Here is a 19040-nt window from a genome sequence, read left to right as displayed (position 1 = left end):
TTTTCGTCTCCTCATTTATTCAGATGTTCAATGTTCACGCACCAACACATGTCACAGCAGGAATGGGAAGTATGTAAAACAGTCATTGTTTTCGGTCGCTTTGAAGACCAAGAAGAGGATTTCTCGGGCTTGGGCTCTTCCTGGATCCAGCTGGGGCAGGTGTTGGAGGACAATGGATAACCCCTCCCGTCTCCTGACCACAGCAACTTCAAGAGGGCAGCGGGTCGTAAATAGCGTTGACCTCGGTTACCAAATAGTTGGAAGAGAGTTTGTGAAATACTTCAGAGAGAGTTCGTTTAACACTTCAAAGAGAGTTCCTCTGGAAGTTGAGCAGATCCTGCCATCTGTCCGTGTTGAAATCACAGTGGCGTTTCACGAGCCTTCTTCCTCTTGTTAGGCCTCGAAAGACAGCATTCATAATACAACGTTTCTTTTGTGATAACTTACAAACAATTATTCCAACAGTAACAATCAAACCTCGTTCAATACATGTAGCGCTACATTTAAATGTTTAAATGTTAGGTGTGGGAATGTTGTGTAATTTCTATATGTGTAAACATTTGTAGTTAATTGTGTAATTATATATTAATACTAAACCTATTTTATTTATGTAAAATACGCAATGGACAATATTTATGTAAAATACACAATGGACGTTATACTTTTGTAATGTTTATTTTATGTTTATATGTCTTACGAACCTAAATGAAGGAAGAAGTGTGAAAAAAATAAAACTAAGGAAGGAAAATAATTGAAAAGAAAGAACATCAATCCTCAACAAAAACTGGAGCTTCTTTTTTTTTAGTGCTTTAAACTAACTGCACATGCTAGAAACAAGTAGCAAGGGAAGAGTAATACATTTATTGACAGTGCGGTGTGACAGCCAATGTGTTTACTTTGCAATTAAGTAAACACAGTCTCAAAGAAATATAACCTTTGGAGGCACTTTCTGACCAAACATCCACATTTCAATGTCCGGCCTGAGCCCTTGGGCTCTTGAAACTGCGGCCCTCTTCATTATGTAGCTGAATAGCCCTGGATTATGGTGTTTCCATGGGTTGTAGGATGCTTCTTTTGAGCCAAACTATTTGAGAAATCAGATTAATTTAGCGCATAGAAATGTATTCATTGTAGTCAGAACATACATATTAAAATAAGAGTATGATTTATGAAAAAGATTTATCAAAATAAAGATATGCACATAAAAAACAATGTCTGGTTTCAGTTTTAAAATGTGGTGATATTAACAACTGTTTATGTCAACGTCAGTCAGTCAGCCAGTCTGAGGCTAAGCGGTGTCATTGTACTAGGAAAACAAATGTTCGTTGTAACTATTCATTTGAAGCAAATAAAAACAGTTAAAAGTGGACTCAGGTTGTTGTCGTCAGACCATGACAATACATTGTCAAATTGTCGCTTTGTACTCTTACCCAGTTTCTTTCTTTCGCCTTTCTCACCTTTTTAGTGCCATGAATCAGCCCGGGCAACAGCTGCTACCCACATAGAGGTCACTTTACCTCTCCATTTGATTCCGTCCAGAGGATGCTGGGAATGTGTCGCGGGCGCAGGAAGTTCCTGGCGGCCTCCCTCGCCCTGCTCTTCATCCCAGCACTTACCTGGCTTTACCTGTCCGTCGGCAGCTTTCAAGGTAAAGTATATAATAATTGCAAAAAATACTATAAAGTTAAAGTTAAAGTTAAAGTACCAATGATTGTCACACACACACTAGGTGTGGCGAAATTATTCTCTGCATTTGACCCATCACCCTTGATCACCCCGTGGGAGGTGAGGGGAGCAGTGGGCAGCAGCGGTGGCCGCGCCCGGGAATCATTTTTGGTGATTTAATCCCCAATTCCAACCCTTGATGCTGAGTGCCAAGCAGGGAGGTAATGGGTCCCATTTTTATAGTCTTTGGTATGACTCGGCCGGGGTTTGAACTCACAACCTACCAATCTCAGGGCGGACACTCTAACCACTAGGCCACTGAGTAGCGTTTGTCTCTTCGATGTGCTTTGTGCACATTGAAAGAACTTATAGGCTATCTGTTTTTCTATTTGTCACTCAACTGTATTGTGTTGCAGTTTGTTCACTTTAAACCGGAGGTTCTATAAGCTTTGTGGCATTACTGTACATTTGTATGTAAATTGTTGCTTGAGTCACCAGTATGGTAAATGGTTTCCTCGCTTGAGGCTTTTTCCAAATGTTTGCACCTCTCACCAACATGTCAGACTATCTGTGTAATGCACCAAAGAAAAGTGCTGATGTCAGTGGGTAAGAAAGATTTATTATGCGCAGCATTGTTTTCTTGATTCCTCAACCCACACGACTTCTTTTCTCATTATTGCAGTTATTTCTTCAGGAGGAGGAGGGAATGTCATAATTTGCACTAGTATATATTGATATTTCGCGCTTTTCTCAATGTTCTTCTTTGACAGTATTAAATGAGTTACATTTATTAAAAAAAAAGATCTCTAAAAATATGTCAAATCATTTTATTAGCTTTGAACTACATCACAGTAGAACCCATTTAAGTCGACACCCAGTCTCAGTCCACCAACGCATCTTGTCCCAGTTCACCATGCTCTTCTTATAGCTCAAAAGTGCCCACTTACGCCAACAAAGTTAATGATCGACCGCTTTTGCTGACATAAAATGTGAGTCCCAGAAGGGATATTTCTATATATTATTTTTTTAATCTGTTCGTTTATGTTGGCATGTGCTGTGATATCCTCAAAGGACCAATAACGTCTAGATCAGTGTTTTTTAACCATAGCGCTGAGGCCCATTTTTGGTCTGTGACGTAACGTCGCCAAAAAATATCCGATTCTCAACAGTGGTCCGTTTGGACGGCAACAGTTATTTGTTGTAATACACTTTCCCACCACTCGTGGCAGCAATGACAATCTCAAACAGCAAAAGTCTGGAGCTAAAGTTATATAGCAGGTAGCAACCCATGACCCACAATGCACTTCTGCCATGACGCACAATGCACTTCTGCCATGACCCGCCCCCGCCGAATTTTTATTGGTTGACGTGTGTGTAACGATTGCTGACGTGTGTGTGACGATTGCTGACATTCCCCTCGTCTCTTACGATAATGAGATAAATAATATTGTTTGATATTTTACGGTAATGTGTTAATAATTTCACACATAAATTGCTTCGGAGTATAATTCGCACCCCCGGCCAAACTATGAAAAAAACTGTGATTTATAATCCGAAAAATATATACGGTGTATATATATATATATATATATATATATATATATATATATATATATATATATATATATATATTTGCAGTGTGTATATTAAACGTTGATGGTGGATTTTGACATTGTTTTAGGCTGTGAAGGCTACAACGATGACTCCCATTAGCCTCATTTTCCAAGCTTTTATCATCTTCAAAGTTAAAGTTAAAGTTAAACTACCAATGATTGTCACACACACTAGGTGTGGTGAAATGTGTTCTCTGCATTTGACCCATCCTCTTGTTCACCCCCTGGGAGGTAAGGGGAGCAGTGGGCAGCAGCGGTGCCGCGCCCGGGAATCATTTTTGGTGATTTAACCCCCAATTCCAACCCTTGATGCTGAGTGCCAAGCAGGGAGGTAATGGGTCCCATTTTTATAGTCTTTGGTATGACTCGGCCGGGGTTTGAACTCACAACTTACCGATCTCAGGGCGGACACTCTAACCACTTGGCCACTGAGTAAAATCCAAAAAAACCCAAAACCTTCCAAGCATGGCTTCTTGCAAGTTGTGAGTCAGATTGTTTTACCTCCTAACAAAGAGCCTGAAAAAAGCCACTTTGAAGCATGACTTTAACCATACTGTTTCGAGCCTGAAGCCTCGAAGGGGTAGGCCAACTCTGACCATGGGCGATGAAGCTGCAGATCACTATGCTCTTTCAGCATTTCCTCAAGCGCTTGAGGAAAACGTCAGTAGAAGAGGACACACAACAGAATACTAGCGCCTACCTCTTGTTTTCAGTCGTTTTTGAGAGCTCGGTCTGCTTTTCTTTTTGTTTTTCTGCATGTTCTGACTCAGTCTTTCTCCACTTAAGAAAGTGTGCTCAACTTGGGATCGCATTGGCTTTAATCTTACATACAAACTCGTGGCTTTAATCTTACATACAAACTCAGACGAAAATGTTTCTTCTTCGAAGTCAGAATCATTAAAATGTTGCTGTAAATTACACTCCTCTCGCATTGTCCGTGCCATTTAGCGTGAATCAGTTTGACTGGAGTGGTCCATACTTTCCTTAAATTCCCATCATTTGAAAATGTATGAAAGCTGACACCTTGTTTAGTTGTACTGCCACAACCTGCAACAATGAATCTGACAGACATGTTTGATAATTCCTTCAAATTCTGCACAAAAATATAGTGATTTAAGATGAATATGCTACCAGGACGGCGTGGCGCAGTGGAAGAATGGCCGTGCGCGACCCGAGGGTCCCTGGTTCAATCCCCACCTAGTACCAACTTCGTCATGTCCGTTGTGTCCTGAGCAAGACACTTCACCCTTGCTCCTGATGGGTGCTGGTTAGCGCCTTGCATGGCAGCTCCCTCCATCAGTGTGTGAATGTGTGTGTGAATGGGTAAATGTGGAAGTAGTGTCAAAGCGCTTTGAGTACCTTGAAGGTAGAAAAGCGCTATACAAGTACAACCCATTTATCATTTATTATAACACACATCATGCACTATGAACTATCTTTCAGTCTTCTCTAGGGAAAGTCAGCAGGCAAATGCACTTTTAGCGCCAAAATGTGGGCATCCCAAAATGTGCTGAAACCTGAAAATCAGTACTGTGTCTATTGTGTGACAATGTTGTCAGCATTAAAGGGGCTCTTTAATGTCATCATTCACTCATGTTTTTTGCTAAAGTCATAGCTTCAAAATTCCTTTATCAACCATTCTCCTTACTGTATGTGTCTGGCAAAAGTCACTAGTCAATGTGCAAGCAATGGGTCATTTTTGGTTACGTTGACTGCTTATGTGGATTTGAGTCAGTAGCTTTGAATAAATCCAAGTCAAAGATCAATATTTATGTTTTTGTCTTGTGTCTAGCTTGGTGAATTCCAGATAAGCAATCGGTAGATAGTCTACCCAGTTTAAGGTGTGAACAGGCCTGAGTTTAAGCCACTGAATCAATTAATCAAACGATAAATAAAAATTAACTCGATAATTTTAATCTATAATCTATCAATTGCCATATCCATGTGTGTTTTTCTTCATCTGTCGCTGTCAAACTAGGCCACTCAGCTTCGCTTTAATCACCTGAGCGTGTTTATTCAATAGAAGAATTAAATGAATGAAGTGAACCCTCTTGTTAGCCGTCCAAAATCTGTCTCACTTGGTGGAGCCGGAACCGTATCTTACACAAAGGATGCGTGGATAGAGCCTTGCTAGTCACTACTCACTAGTGAGAAGCACAGCAAAATAACAATCGGAGAAACAAAGTTCACGCGAAAGCCAAATTTTCCTGTTTGAATATTTTGGTTTCAAACTGAATGACAAAGAGGAGCCTGTCAAACATGGACAAACAAGGCAGTTTGACAAATTTGTTGGAATTTGATGGCAACAAAAAAAAACATGACAAAACAAACCACGCGACTCCAGTTTGTCCAAGTTGGGGGGAGGGGGGCGGGGTGGGACTGCACCTGGAGATGTTTAATATTTATTGTAGTGCAATTTTTGCTCACCATTTTATTTTTATGTATGTTTACTTACTTGGTATAATTAAAAGTTCTTGACTTTCCAAACTTTAAACACTTTAAACTGTGTCGTCATTAATTCAAGTACCTTTTTAAGCAGCGTCAATTTGCAATGCTGAGGTATAGGGCTGCAACAATTAAGCGATTAATGGCATTAGTTCTTGAACATGGTTCGCAAACTGAAAAAAGTGTGTATAGTGAAGCAGTTTCTCATAAGAAATAATTTAAACATCAATAATTGGTTTTAGCCTCGACAAAAGTCTCTATTTTATTATTTTTTTTAAATGCACACTTTGAAGACACTATTTTGTGTGTTTGTGTGAGTACGCGTGTGTAAATATATACATTTATACATATATAATATATATATATATAGTATATACAAATATATATATACAGGTATCAAATCAAATCAACTTTATTTGTAAAGCACATTTAAAATTTACCACAGGGGTAGCCAAAGTGCTGTACAATGAACAGGTTAAAAGATAAAACGAGTACCGAGCAAACACAACACAACACAAACAGAACACGATAAAAAATAAATAATTAAAATAGAATTAATAAAAACATAAAAACATAAAAACAGGATCACAGCAGGTGTATTATGGGGCGCCATTGCAGGATGGATATCACTCAGTGTTCAAAGCCATGGAATAAAAGTATGTTTTTAAGAGAGATTTAAAAACAGGAAGAGAGGAGGCTTGTCTAACACTCAGGGGTAGGTCGTTCCAGAGCTTGGGAGCAGCAACGGCGAAAGCTCTGTCACCTCTAAGCTTCAGCCTTGTGTCAGGGACCGTCAACAGCAGCTGATCGGCTGATCTTAAGGATCGGGTGGGGCAGTAAGGCTGAAGGAGGTCGGAGAGATAGGTTGGCGCGAGGTTGTTTAGACATTTAAAAACAAATAAATGGAGTTTAAAATTGATTCGGTAACGCACAGGGAGCCAGTGAAGGGACGCTAAAATAGGGGTGATGTGCTATATATATATATATATATAGCAAACCAACATAAAGGGGTTAATGGCTTAACCCCTTATGATCTCTTTTATCTAAACAACACAACAGACAGCTTCACTGTCAACACATGCACACACAAAAGCCCCGTTGCCTTTAGTGCTCTTAAAAAACTTTACCATGTTGCTACAATAATAAACAAACAAAGGAAAATAATTTTTACCTTGTGTCCTTTAGTTGGTGAATATTTGTGGCATTTTTTTGAATAGTATGGGAGTTTTAGAGATGTAAATGGCGGTCCTTCATCTGCTTGTCTGGTTGTGCCTTCTCCTCATGTAAATCCAAGCAATTTGCGAGGAGTACGCAGACAGACAGACAGACAGACAGACAGACAGACAGACAGAGAGAGACCCCCCAATGCGGAGGTATCATAAGATTAAACATGCAATCTATTAAATAGACAACATTTTAAGAATTTATCAAAAATGGAATTCTACACATTGATTCTATTTGCAATGCCGTCAAAAAGGCACTCTAACAAACGAGAACCGCGCGTGAGCACACACACAAGCACGCACACACACACACGTACACGCAAACACACACACAGGCATAAATTCAGAGGTATCATAAGATTAAACATACAATCTATTAAATAGCCAACATTTTAATAATTAAGGATATAATTAAGGGTAGATAAACAACTCTGAATGAGCAGCACAGTTACAGTATAAATACATATTTATGAATTAATTTGTCATCTTTGTTGTTCGTAAGCACATGCCTAAAATAACTTAAGCTGCATTTAAAAGTTGATGGAAAAATTACAGCCATTAAATACAGTATGCGTACGCTTTATTATCGGATTAGTCGACTAATCATTAGTCGATTAGTCAACGATTCTCTTATCAAAATAATCGTTGGTTGCAGCCCTATTTGAAATATGACTGTACTTCTAAGAGTCGAGTACAGCGGACCCTGCTTAAGTCTGTTTGTCTGTTCTTTGTCGGGCAGCTAATGTTCTGTTTCAACATGTTCTTCTAATCACTAAAAAGGGTTTGCTTGAGTTAATGACATAAAATTTGAGACCTAAAGGGGTCATTTACAGTATATGAAAGATCGGTCTGTTAATGTTGTAACATGTTGTAAAATTATTAACATCATCTTTACCTCTAAGCACCTTGAAACGACAACAGCAACATGACTTCTTTCTAGCTACACAGCATTAAAAACATGCACACAGTGACGTCCTGTTTAGCGCAAAGGAAGTTTCAAAACAAAACCAGTGTCAATCAGGATTATACCACAGCAACTACAATATTCACCCATTTATTTATATCTGGCTACCCACCAGAAGAAAGGGTATGTGCACAAGATTTATTGTGCGAGTTATTATATGCACTTTGTTTTGCTTTTTCAAAATAACCATAGCAGCTTTGTGCAGAAGTATAGCGATTAACTGAATGAGAAAAAAAAGCTTTGATTTATATTCTGTTGCTTTGATTATTCGTTTAATGAGTGTAACTAATAAAAATTTATCAAATTTGGACCGCATAAAGTGGCCAGAACTTTAAATGTGCGGACAGTGATGTGAGTGCCATGATCCGTGTTGCTGCCAACAGTGGGTATTTTTATTTATTTAAAATGTTTATTAATGTACACATGTTAAACGTGCAATTTTAATGTTGATGTTGAGAAAAAAAAGAATAAAGGTTACTTCAAGCAGAACATTTTTTATTTAGACAATTTTCCCTAAGAAATTGTAATTAAATTATAATTATAATATGTGTTTTATCTGATTACTTGAATAATTGAACAAACTAATCGATAGATTACTCGATTACTAAAATAATCGAAAACTACAGCCTGTGGTTGATTATCCTAAATACTTCTCAGACAGCCAGTTGGCGGGCCGTTGACATAAACGGGTTTCACTGTGTATTAAACATCACAATATAAAGTACAAAGGCCGAAATCAAAATGAATCCAAAACTTGTGGTAGTAAATTTCCTGTTGACAAAAGCTTCTGTTTTTCATGTTTTCTTCTGAAGGTGGTGTATTATTGAACCACTGAAGCTTGTCCAAAGTTGATTAAATCCTATAGACGACATAGTCCGCAAGTTTTTAAGGCCATGTTAATGACTGCAACGCACAAGATTTAAATATTGCAGGAGTGCCATTATTAATTATGATTAAATTGACAGGGTTCCATTCACCAGAGAATATGTGAATGTTCCAATAATGCAGTATTCACCAAGGCCTGCAATGTAATTATTGGATTTAGTTGAAAATGCGTGCTAGCTGGGAAAGCTAGAGTGCATCAATTAGGAACATTGTGCTCTCCCCAGCTCCCTTTCATACCTGCCCTGTGCGCTGTTCCCATCTTGACCATTATTTCCCTTCCCCTCTCCTCGTCTCTGCTGTGTTTAGTCATCTTACAGAGTTGGAGGGATTGCATGTCCCTGGGGTGTCTATGTGCTTTGTCTGGATGAGCTACCACATAAAGCTCACAGCTAAAACGTTGCTACAGATATAGAAAAGACAGTAGAAAGCTAAAAGTATGTGCACCATCTGGTGTTTTGGTCTTGGATTTTTTTCTGGGCAACTTGATAGTATTTTATTTGTTATGTTAGTGACTGACTAGTGCTTGCTCCAAAGGAAGAGTGTATTCTACTTTACAGTATTATATATCATCATTAAAGTTAAAGGTAAAGTACCAATGATTGTCACACACACTTTAAATTATTCTCTCCATTTGACCCATCACCCTTGATCACCCCCTGGGAGGTGAGGGGAGCAGTGGGCAGCAGGGGTGGCCGCGCCCGGGAATCATTTTTGGTGATTTAACCCCCAATTCCAACCCTTGATGCTGAGTGCCAAGCAGGGAGGTAATGGCTCCCATTTTTATAGTCTTTGGTATGACTCGGCCGGGGTTTGAACTCACAACCTACCGATCTCAGGGCAGACACTCTACCGTCCATATTCATGGTAAATGACGTATACTTGGTCATATTACTTCGGCCATGTCTACACTAAGCCGGATAAACTTAAACGGATAATTATTTAGCCTAAGCCCCGTTTCGGCCACACTAAACCAGCGTTATCTCCGGCACTTAGCTTTGTATGGACTCATTGATCGTTCATGAACTGAGTTCGGAGGGGAAGTGACGCCAGAAAGACCGCACCACAGCCAGCTTCATAACAAAGATGGAGGCGGATCATCCAGACATGCCCGTGTTTCTCCTTCTTCTACATGTACAGGCGCTTTTGGAAATGACAAATCAATACCTTAAGAGAAGGCAACGGGCGATTGCAGCTATTTCGGATACAACAATTCTTAGACGGCAAGAGAACTTTCAAATTTCCGGGTCAGCTGTGATTCTACTTAGCGAAAAACTTTGTCCTTTCCTCCCGTGGATGTGATACAGCCAGTGTGTGACTACAAATATTGCTTTATGAAAATGGAAAATGAAGGTGAAGGAAAAAGAGTGAGGAGTGTCCTGACCAGATATTTAGATCCCTAGATTAATTGTTGTAAAATGTTCTTTATCGCATTGTCTACTTTCTCATGTCGATTAAACATGTGATTAATGTATGATGTCTCAGGTGTGATTCACTACAATAGGGCCCCACAGCACACTGGATTCTAGTTAATTGAAATACCACAACACTGGATATTGTTCAAAGGAGATACATTTTAATTTAAAAACTTGCACACAAAACACAGCAAACAACTGTAAAATGCACAGCAAACTATTTACAATATAGCTCTTTTAAATAACTTCACAGTGAAGTAAAGTCATCTACTGGAGAGATTGGAGCAGATGGATTTTTTAATTTATTTTTTCTCGCTTGCGTACTAGGTCGCGTTGCGCCGGTGGACTGAGGGGTGCGGGGGTCTTAAACGGTGGCATTGTTGTGTGTGGACACGGATAAGGTTAGGTGTAACCTTATCTGGGTTAGTGTAAACGGGGCCTTAGTTAGCCTGTAAATAGTTTGAGCACTGCTGCCACATAGCTGGAGGCTTGTGTATCGCTCAGGCATGAAAAAAGATACTAATACTAGAAGTTCCCCTGTAGTGTTATTGGTATTACCAGGGATTTTCGATCTATTGGCCACTGATCAGCATTGTGAAAAAGTACTTGATTGTCATTGTTGATAAATGCCTTTCAATGCCAATCACAAACGCACATCCCCTCTGTCTGACAGTGTACAGTGGAACTGCAATTTACAAACTTCATTGGTACTTGAACATGGTTCGTAAACCAAAATATTTATATCAGTCAATCAGTCAATCAAAGTTCATTTATATAGCCCTTAAAGGGAACTGCAGATTTTTTTTGGAATGTTCGCTTATTGTTCTCAATCCTAATGAGAGACAAGAAGACGAAAGTTTTTTTTTTTTTTTTTGCATTCTAATTTGTAAAAATCAGCTCGTTCTAGGTGGCTGGCAATGCAGCTAATGGGAGCAATCCATTCTGCCACTAAATCACTTTAAAAATGCATCAAAAAACCACCAACAATACTTAATTTATTTTCTGTAACCTGTATAACAACCAAGCTGTAGCGACATTGTTATTGTAAGAGGGGACACTAAGACACTAAAAATCAGCACCTCCAAGCCTGAGTCCATGGTTCTCGCCCGGAAAAGGGTGGAGTGCCATCTCCGGGTTGGGGAGGAGATCTTGCCCCAAGTGGAGGAGTTCAAGTACCTCGGAGTCTTGTTCACAAGTGAGGGAAGAGTGGATCGTGAGATCGACAGGCGGATCGGTGCGGCGTCTTCAGTAATGCGGACGCTGTATCGATCCGTTGTGGTGAAGAAGGAGCTGAGCCGGAAGGCAAAGCTCTCAATTTACCGGTCGATCTACGTTCCCATCCTCACCTATGGTCATGAGCTTTGGGTCATGACCGAAAGGACAAGATCACAGGTACAAGCGGCCGAAATGAGTTTCCTCCGCCGGGTGGCGGGGCTCTCCCTTAGAGATAGGGTAAGAAGCTCTGCCATCCGGGAGGAGCTCAAAGTAAAGCCGCTGCTCCTCCACATCGAGAGGAGCCAGATGAGGTGGTTCGGGCATCTGGTCAGAATGCCACCCGAGCGCCTCCCTAAGGAGGTGTTTAGGGCACGTCCAACCGGTAGGAGGCCACGGGGAAGACCCAGGACATGTTGGGAAGACTATGTCTCCCGGCTGGCCTAGGAACGCCTCGGGATCCCCCGGGAGGAGCTGGACGAAGTGGCTGGGGAGAGGGAAGTCTGGGCTTTCCTGCTTAAGCTGCTGCCCCCGCGACCCGACCTCGGATAAGCGGAAGAAGATGGATGGATGGATGGATGGAAGGGACACTAAGGATGTCTTTTTTTTTTTTTTTTGCGTACTAACACATCGTCTTGGGACGGCATACTATGTCATTAGCCGTAAGTAGCTACGGCAAGAGATAAGCTTGCTTTTGCGTCAGCAGCTGAATGGATTTTGAGTTTGTAATGCACAACACAATGCGATAGGACACCAATCGGTACTGACTGAAAAACATGAACAATCATATTACAGTATTTGTAAAGTATTAGCTCACATTTAATGTTTTGTTTGTACACAGCTAGCTCGTAGTTGCAATAACAAGCATTGTGTGCTGTGTACAACATGATCAATATTATAGTAACTCCCTCAATGGACTGTTTTTTCCAGCTGGCTGGGGAAGTTTTTTCAAGTTGACTTTGGGTAAGCAAGCCAACCTTTAGCAATTTGCACGTTTTGTTTAAGATACTGATATATACCGTATATCGACCCCGCCTTCCGCCCGTATGCAGCTAAGATAGGCTCCAGCATCCCCCGCGACCCCGTAAGGGACAAGCGGTAGAAAATTGATGGATGGATGGATCGCCTTTCGGTATATCCGTTTTAGTCCATATAACCGTTGTTATATACAAAACCCAAAGCCAGTGGAGTTGGCATGTTGTGTAAATCATAAATAAAAACAGAATACAATGATTTGCAAATGCCTTTCAACCTATATTTTCTGAAAGAAGTGGTGCATTATCTGACAGAGATGTAGGGGTGCCAAAATTTTTGGCCATGACTGTGTGTGTGTGTGTGTGTGTGTGTGTGTGTGTGTGTGTGTGTGTGTGTGTGTGTGTGTGTGTGTGTATATATATATATATATATATATATATATATATATATATATATATACAAATATAAATTTTATATTATTAAATATATATATTATAAAATGTGTGTGTGTGTGTGTATATATATATATATATATATATATATATATATATATATATATATATATATATATATATATATATATATATATATGTATATATAAATAAATACATGTACTTTGGCAAGCTTTTGGTAGCCATCTACAAGCTTCTGGCAAGCTTCTGGTTGAATTTTTGACCACTCCTCTTGACAAAATTTGTTGGTTTTCTGACATGGACTTGTTTCTTTAGCATTGTCCACACGTTCAAGTCAGGACTTTGGGAAGGCCATTCTAAAACATATTTTGTAGCCTGATTTAGCCATTCCTTTACCACGTTTGACGTGTGTTTTGGGGTCATTGTCCTGTTGGAACACCCAACTTCCGGGCTGATGATTTTAGGTTGTCCTGAAGAATTTGGAGGTAGTCCTTATTTTTCATTGTCCCATTTACTCTCTGTAAAGCACCAGTTCCATTGGCAGCAAAACAGACCCAGAGCATAATACTACCGCCACCATGCTTGACGGTAGGTATGGTGTCCCTGGGATTGAAGGACTCACCTTCCATCCATCCATCCATTTCCTACCGCTTGTCTTTTCTCCTCCTAATAAGATAGTTCAATTAACTGACGATAAATGAAAATTAACTCAGTAAGTTTTCCAGCGTGGATAAATCGCCATGTGCATGCTTCAGGAGCATTCACACTTTTCATGGGTTTCAGCAGCTGCCCACTTTTGTGCCCCAGCGGAATGAAAAGAAGGGGGTGAATAATCTTGTCTTTCATTTGGTGTCTTTGACTGTTTGTGCGGCGAAGCGATGCCGCTGGCCCGTTAGCATCACATTATGCAGGCCTGGTCAACCAGTGCCTCCCAAGGCGCATGCGGCACTTACGTTCATATCGAAGATTTTGTTTGTGATTTGTTAATATTCATGTTCAGCGAGCGAGACGGTCTGCAAGAGTGGTCACTCTTTTGCATTGGTTTCTGTGGCTGTGGGCGTTTGTACTACAAATAAACAGTAGTAATGATAACCGGTGTAAAACTCCTGACGGATAGCATTACCATATTCAATTAAAATGGTCGAAAATACGTCATTCATAACCACACTTTGATACGGACGGACGGACTGGCGCCAGCTTGCTACCTAGCTTAGATGCTAACATGTTAACAACAGACATTAACGCTTTTCCCGCTACAAAATGGCATTCCCCAATCTAAACTTGTAGCAACCCATTACTGTTTGAACAACTGAGCTACAGTAATTACATTGAATATGTGATGTGCTGTTTTTCCACAGTTATCGATAGACTCGACAGTTTCGAGTTGAAACAGACTAACGTCCCTTCAACAGGAAGTGAACTCCCGTGACGTCACACAGACCGAAATTGATCACCCTTTCCATCCATCCATTTTCTACCGCTTATTCCCTTTGGGGTCGCGGGGGGCGCTGGAGCCTATCTCAGCTACAATCGGGCGGAAGGCGGGGTACACCCTGGCAGATAGACAGACAACATTCACACTCACATCCACACACTAGGGCCAATTTAGTGTTGCCAATCAACTTATTATCCCCAGGTGCATGTCTTTGGAGGTGGGAGGAAGCCGGAGTACCCGGAGGGAACCCACGCTGTCACGGGGAGAACATGCAAACTCCACACAGAAAGATCCCGAGCCCGGGATTGAACCCAAGACTACTCAGGACCTTCGTATTGTGAGGCAGATGCACTAACCCCTCTGCCACCGAAATTGATCACCCTTTACCATTTAAAATGGAAAAAGATAAACATATTTAAACACACAAATGTGAAGTGAAGTGAATTACATTTATATAGCGCTTTTTCTCAAGTGACTCAAAGCGCTTTACATTGTGAAACCCAATATCTAAGTTACATTTAAACCAGTGTGGGTGGCACTGGGAGCAGGTGGGTAAAGTGTCTTGCCCAAGGACACAACAGCAGTGACTAGGATGGCGGAAGCGGGGATCGAACCTGCAACCCTCAAGTTGCTGGCACGGCCACTCTACCAACCGAGCTATACCGTCCCAACCGAGCTATACCGTCCCAAAATAAATTTTAAAAATAAAAATGATATGTCTCTTATCAAGCCAGAACAATATTTGATGTTTCTTCTGCCAAGAAAGTATCAGTAGCCTTGTGGTTAGAGTGTCCGCCCTAAGATCGGTAGGTCGTGAGTTCAAACCCCGTCCGAGTCATACCAAAGACTATAAAAATGGGACCCAACACCTCCCTGCTTGGCACTCAGCATCAAGGGTTGGAATTGGGGGTTAAATCAGCAAAAATGATCCCCGGGCACGGCCACCGCTGCTGCTCACTGCTCCTCTCACTTCCCAGGGGGTGAACAAGGGGATGGGTCAAATGCAGAGGATAATTTCACCACACCTAGTGTGTGTGTGACAATCATTTAACTTTTTAACTTTTTTAAATTGTGTGTCTATTTATTTCAGTTATTGAAAAACAAATACAACTTGGTTAAAAGATTTGAGTGTGCGAAGAAGTACTTTTTGAGCACATTCAACAATACTACGATAATAATGACAACCATGATCATTTTGGTCACAATAATTGTATTTATAATTGTTTATTGTTTTGGTTGTGTATATTTGAGGGTCCCCCACCCCCTCTTTAAGAAAGACGGAACCTTGTGCTTTTGGTGGTGATTTGTATTCAAGTGCAAAATTTTGCTTACAGACAGAGTATATTTGATTGTTATTATTTGTTTGTTTTATTTAACTTGGTTTTTAAAAGTTAAAATTTCAATTACAATGTTGAAATATACGAGAAATACAAGTTAATTGCATTGAAAGGGTATACTTGCATTATTATGGATTGCCATTACATCAGTGGGTAATTTGGTCTCAAAAACAAAATGATGGCAATAATATTGTTTATCGACAATAATTTGTAGGTCAATATATCGTCGAGCAAAATTTGTTATCAGCCTACAATATTCTTTGCTAAAATGGCGTCTTTTCCCCTGCTTCCACTCGTTTGTTCTCTCCCCTTGATAGCCATTGCTGAACATGGACAATTCATGTTTTTCTTTCTAATTTCACATGATCGTCAAGACCACCGCCCATGGAAATGTCCATGTTTACAGATCTCACCACTATAATCTGATGCTTGGGTGTAAGAAGTCATTTTGCACTTGTGTTCATCTTGTGGTGCTATAACAGAACTTAGTGGTCCACTGTGTTGAAGAAGTGAGAGGATATCACAAATAATCTTTGGATGGGCATTTTCTGCAAACACATTCATCAGGCAGCTACACTGATTTGTAATTACGTTTAATTAGCAGTAGTTAATACAATCTGCCCCAAGGGATATATGCCAATCGAGGCTGCAAAATCAGAGGTTAGTTCAAGTTAATGAAAGACTCGCAATTCTTACCTTATTGATTACTTCATTATGTTCTCTTATTAATAGGAGTACATACAAATGATTTGTCTTGAGGCTTTTGGGACCCACACCTAATTAAAATGCAGTGTGTTTAAAACTACCAAATACTAAGTTGATCTTGTATGTTTGTTTTTATTGAAATGTTGTAAGATGTTAACTGACCCCTAAATATAAGTTTTATTCTAAAATAAAAGGGGCCTGACGTTGTCCATTAGAAAACCTGAAAGCAGGCAGTGATAGTTTGTACTAGTCATGCTTCGACACTCATTTCTAAATAATTCATGTAAATTACTGGAGGAGAAGAATGCATAATTAGCTCCCTTCGAGATTCCAAACATGTTTACTTGTACTGGCAAAATAATTAAAGTGGTGAATTTATTTTGTAAAGGTGGTTTCACACCTTTCATGTTTAATTCACATCACTACAAGTGGAAAAACATGTCGTTCTCAGAAAAAAAGCTTCAGTGAAGTGCATGTGCTCGTGTTACCCTGACATCATTCTTCCTAATGTTGTAATTGTATATTTAGGAATTGTCTTTTTCAATTTGCAAACTTTTTGATTTATGAACTTTTAGATCAAACCAAATATGCCTCTGTGTGTGTCTGTGAACCAACGCTTCATTCAGTCATTCATGTTGTCACGCCTGCAGGCAAAAAGCAGAGCGCAGCATTTTTGGGAAGGCGGAGACCTCCACTTCAGGGACCTCCATGCCACTTGTTGCCCAGGACAGTACTAGTCACTTCTCAGCACTGCATCATGCATGCCTTTTGTGTGTATGGTCCATTTTGCCAACTCAATGAGTGCCATAAAGACCACAGACCAGCGTGGAAAGGAGGGAATCCTAGGGTTTAAAAATAAGGCTATTTGCAAGGAGTACCTTAATGGTGCTCACATATTTGGAAGAATCGACAAAGCAGGCTTCGTACCACAGAAAGTTTTATTTGTAATTAGACCAGAATTTTCCAGAAAAAATATGCCAAAGCAGACTTATTTCACAACGGAGAGAAGAGCTACTCTTGTTCAGCAGCGTGTCTTTGAAGGCACACAATCATGCACCTACCCCCGACTCCCCCGTTCTCCCTATGTCTTTCGAGTCAGCTCCTCTTTCGCCAATGTTAATGTACAGTAAGTGGATTTTACTTTTTAAAATGTGTATTGTTGTAGCAATATGGTTGTTAAAGTTAAGGACGTGTGTGATTTCTGATCATTTGTGAGGGCACCATAGTGCTGTGTGTGGAGCAGCGCATCAACAACAGCAGCTTGTTGTTGATGTTTTGGATTGTTAATAAAGAGAAAGGTGAGCCATCACCCCTTATGTTTATTTGATATTCATTACTGTGTAGCATTTTATATTGATTTCAAAGTATACAAACCTTCACTAAAATATGGACTTTTGTTGAGGCTGGAACCCATTATTCATATTTACATTGTTTCTTTTGGAGAAATGTATTTGCTTCCCTAGTGTGATTGAAACTCCAAATTGTAGTTTGTGGTTATGTGATTAATTTTTTTTTCCTGATAAAGTTGTGCTTAACTTTCTGCTTTATTTGGTTATCCTATTTACAGAGGTACAACAGACACACTAGCTCTCCGTATTAACACATTTTACAATAAAACAATTTTTTGACATTTTAGATTGGAAAAGACACTGTAGATACTTTGAACCTATCTTCATGCTCGGACTAAGCAATTATGGCAAAAAAAAAAAAAAAATTTTTTTTCATATCATCCGATTTTGATTGCTACAGTTGTCCCTCGCCACGTCACGCTTTTAGATTTTGCAGCTTCACTCTATCGCTGTTTTTGACAATATTTATTAAGTAATCATATCACCATTCCTTGCTGTGTCACTTTTGACTACGGCCTATTATTTGTAAAATTAATGCATACAAAAGCGCATTTGACCAATTTTTTTGCCTAAATAATGCATTTTCAAACATAAATAAAAAATTATCCCTCTGTTTTTGCCCCTTTCTAGTCAGCCCCTCTTTCGCCGATGCTAATGTACTGTACCGGTAACTGGATTTTACTTTTTTAAATGTGTATTGTTGTAGCAATGTGGTTGTTAAAGTTAAAAATGTGTGTGATTTCTGATCGTTTGTGAGGGCACCATGGTGACTTCTGTGTGTATTACGTTTGCAGGACAGCAGCTTGTTGTTGTTGTTTGGATTGTTAATAAAAGGAAAGATATCCATTACAGTATAGCATTTTATATTGTGTTCAACGTGTACAAACCTTCACTAAAATATGGACTTTGTCCAGACTGGAACCCATTATTCATATTTACATTGTTTTTTATGGAGAAACTTTTCGATTTACAAACCCCATTCAAGAACCAATTAAGTTCAAAAATCAAGGTTCCGCTGTATTAATGTAGTGCCAAATCACAACAAAAGTTACTTCAAAACACATGAAGCAGGTTTAGAACACGTTCTTTAAAGAGCCAACTGCTATCTAAATTACATCCTTGTGAGACCTTCGTCAAAACTCATTTACATGTAATCACCCTTTTAATACAAACCTTATGAGCCCCATATTTTTACATAGGCAATCATATTAAAAAGAGATTCCTACTCAAAGAAATCTATTTAAGCGTCATGCTCAGAAGTGTAGATTAGTGCTGGTTTGTCTTTAGAATGACCACTGTCTTTATGCACGATTGAAGGCTGTAAGGACTCGAAAAATTGCATCCCTTAATAATCAAGTTAATTATAAATTATATAGCTTCTATTGTTCATGGTCTTAGTTATGTAGC

At 39.6% G+C, this 19040-nt stretch overlaps 1 protein-coding gene across 2 annotated transcripts in view; it reads left to right on the top strand.

The window, feature by feature from the left end:
- The window catches only part of large1 (LARGE xylosyl- and glucuronyltransferase 1), a 218281-nt gene that overhangs the window by 85075 nt on the left and 114166 nt on the right, over nucleotides 1-19040 (top strand). For both annotated transcript variants that reach the window (XM_061960698.2, XM_061960697.2), the window contains exon 2: nucleotides 1466-1648. In XM_061960698.2, the coding sequence (XP_061816682.1) occupies nucleotides 1543-1648 (106 nt within the window). In that variant the 5' untranslated portion in view covers nucleotides 1466-1542. The remainder of the gene's footprint in view (nucleotides 1-1465; nucleotides 1649-19040) is intronic.

Source organism: Nerophis lumbriciformis, linkage group LG05, assembly GCF_033978685.3.
Source record: "Nerophis lumbriciformis linkage group LG05, RoL_Nlum_v2.1, whole genome shotgun sequence".
Classification (NCBI taxonomy): Eukaryota; Metazoa; Chordata; class Actinopteri; order Syngnathiformes; family Syngnathidae; genus Nerophis; species Nerophis lumbriciformis.
Note: the sequence above shows the minus strand (reverse complement) of the source record. Positions and strands in the feature narration are given on the sequence as shown.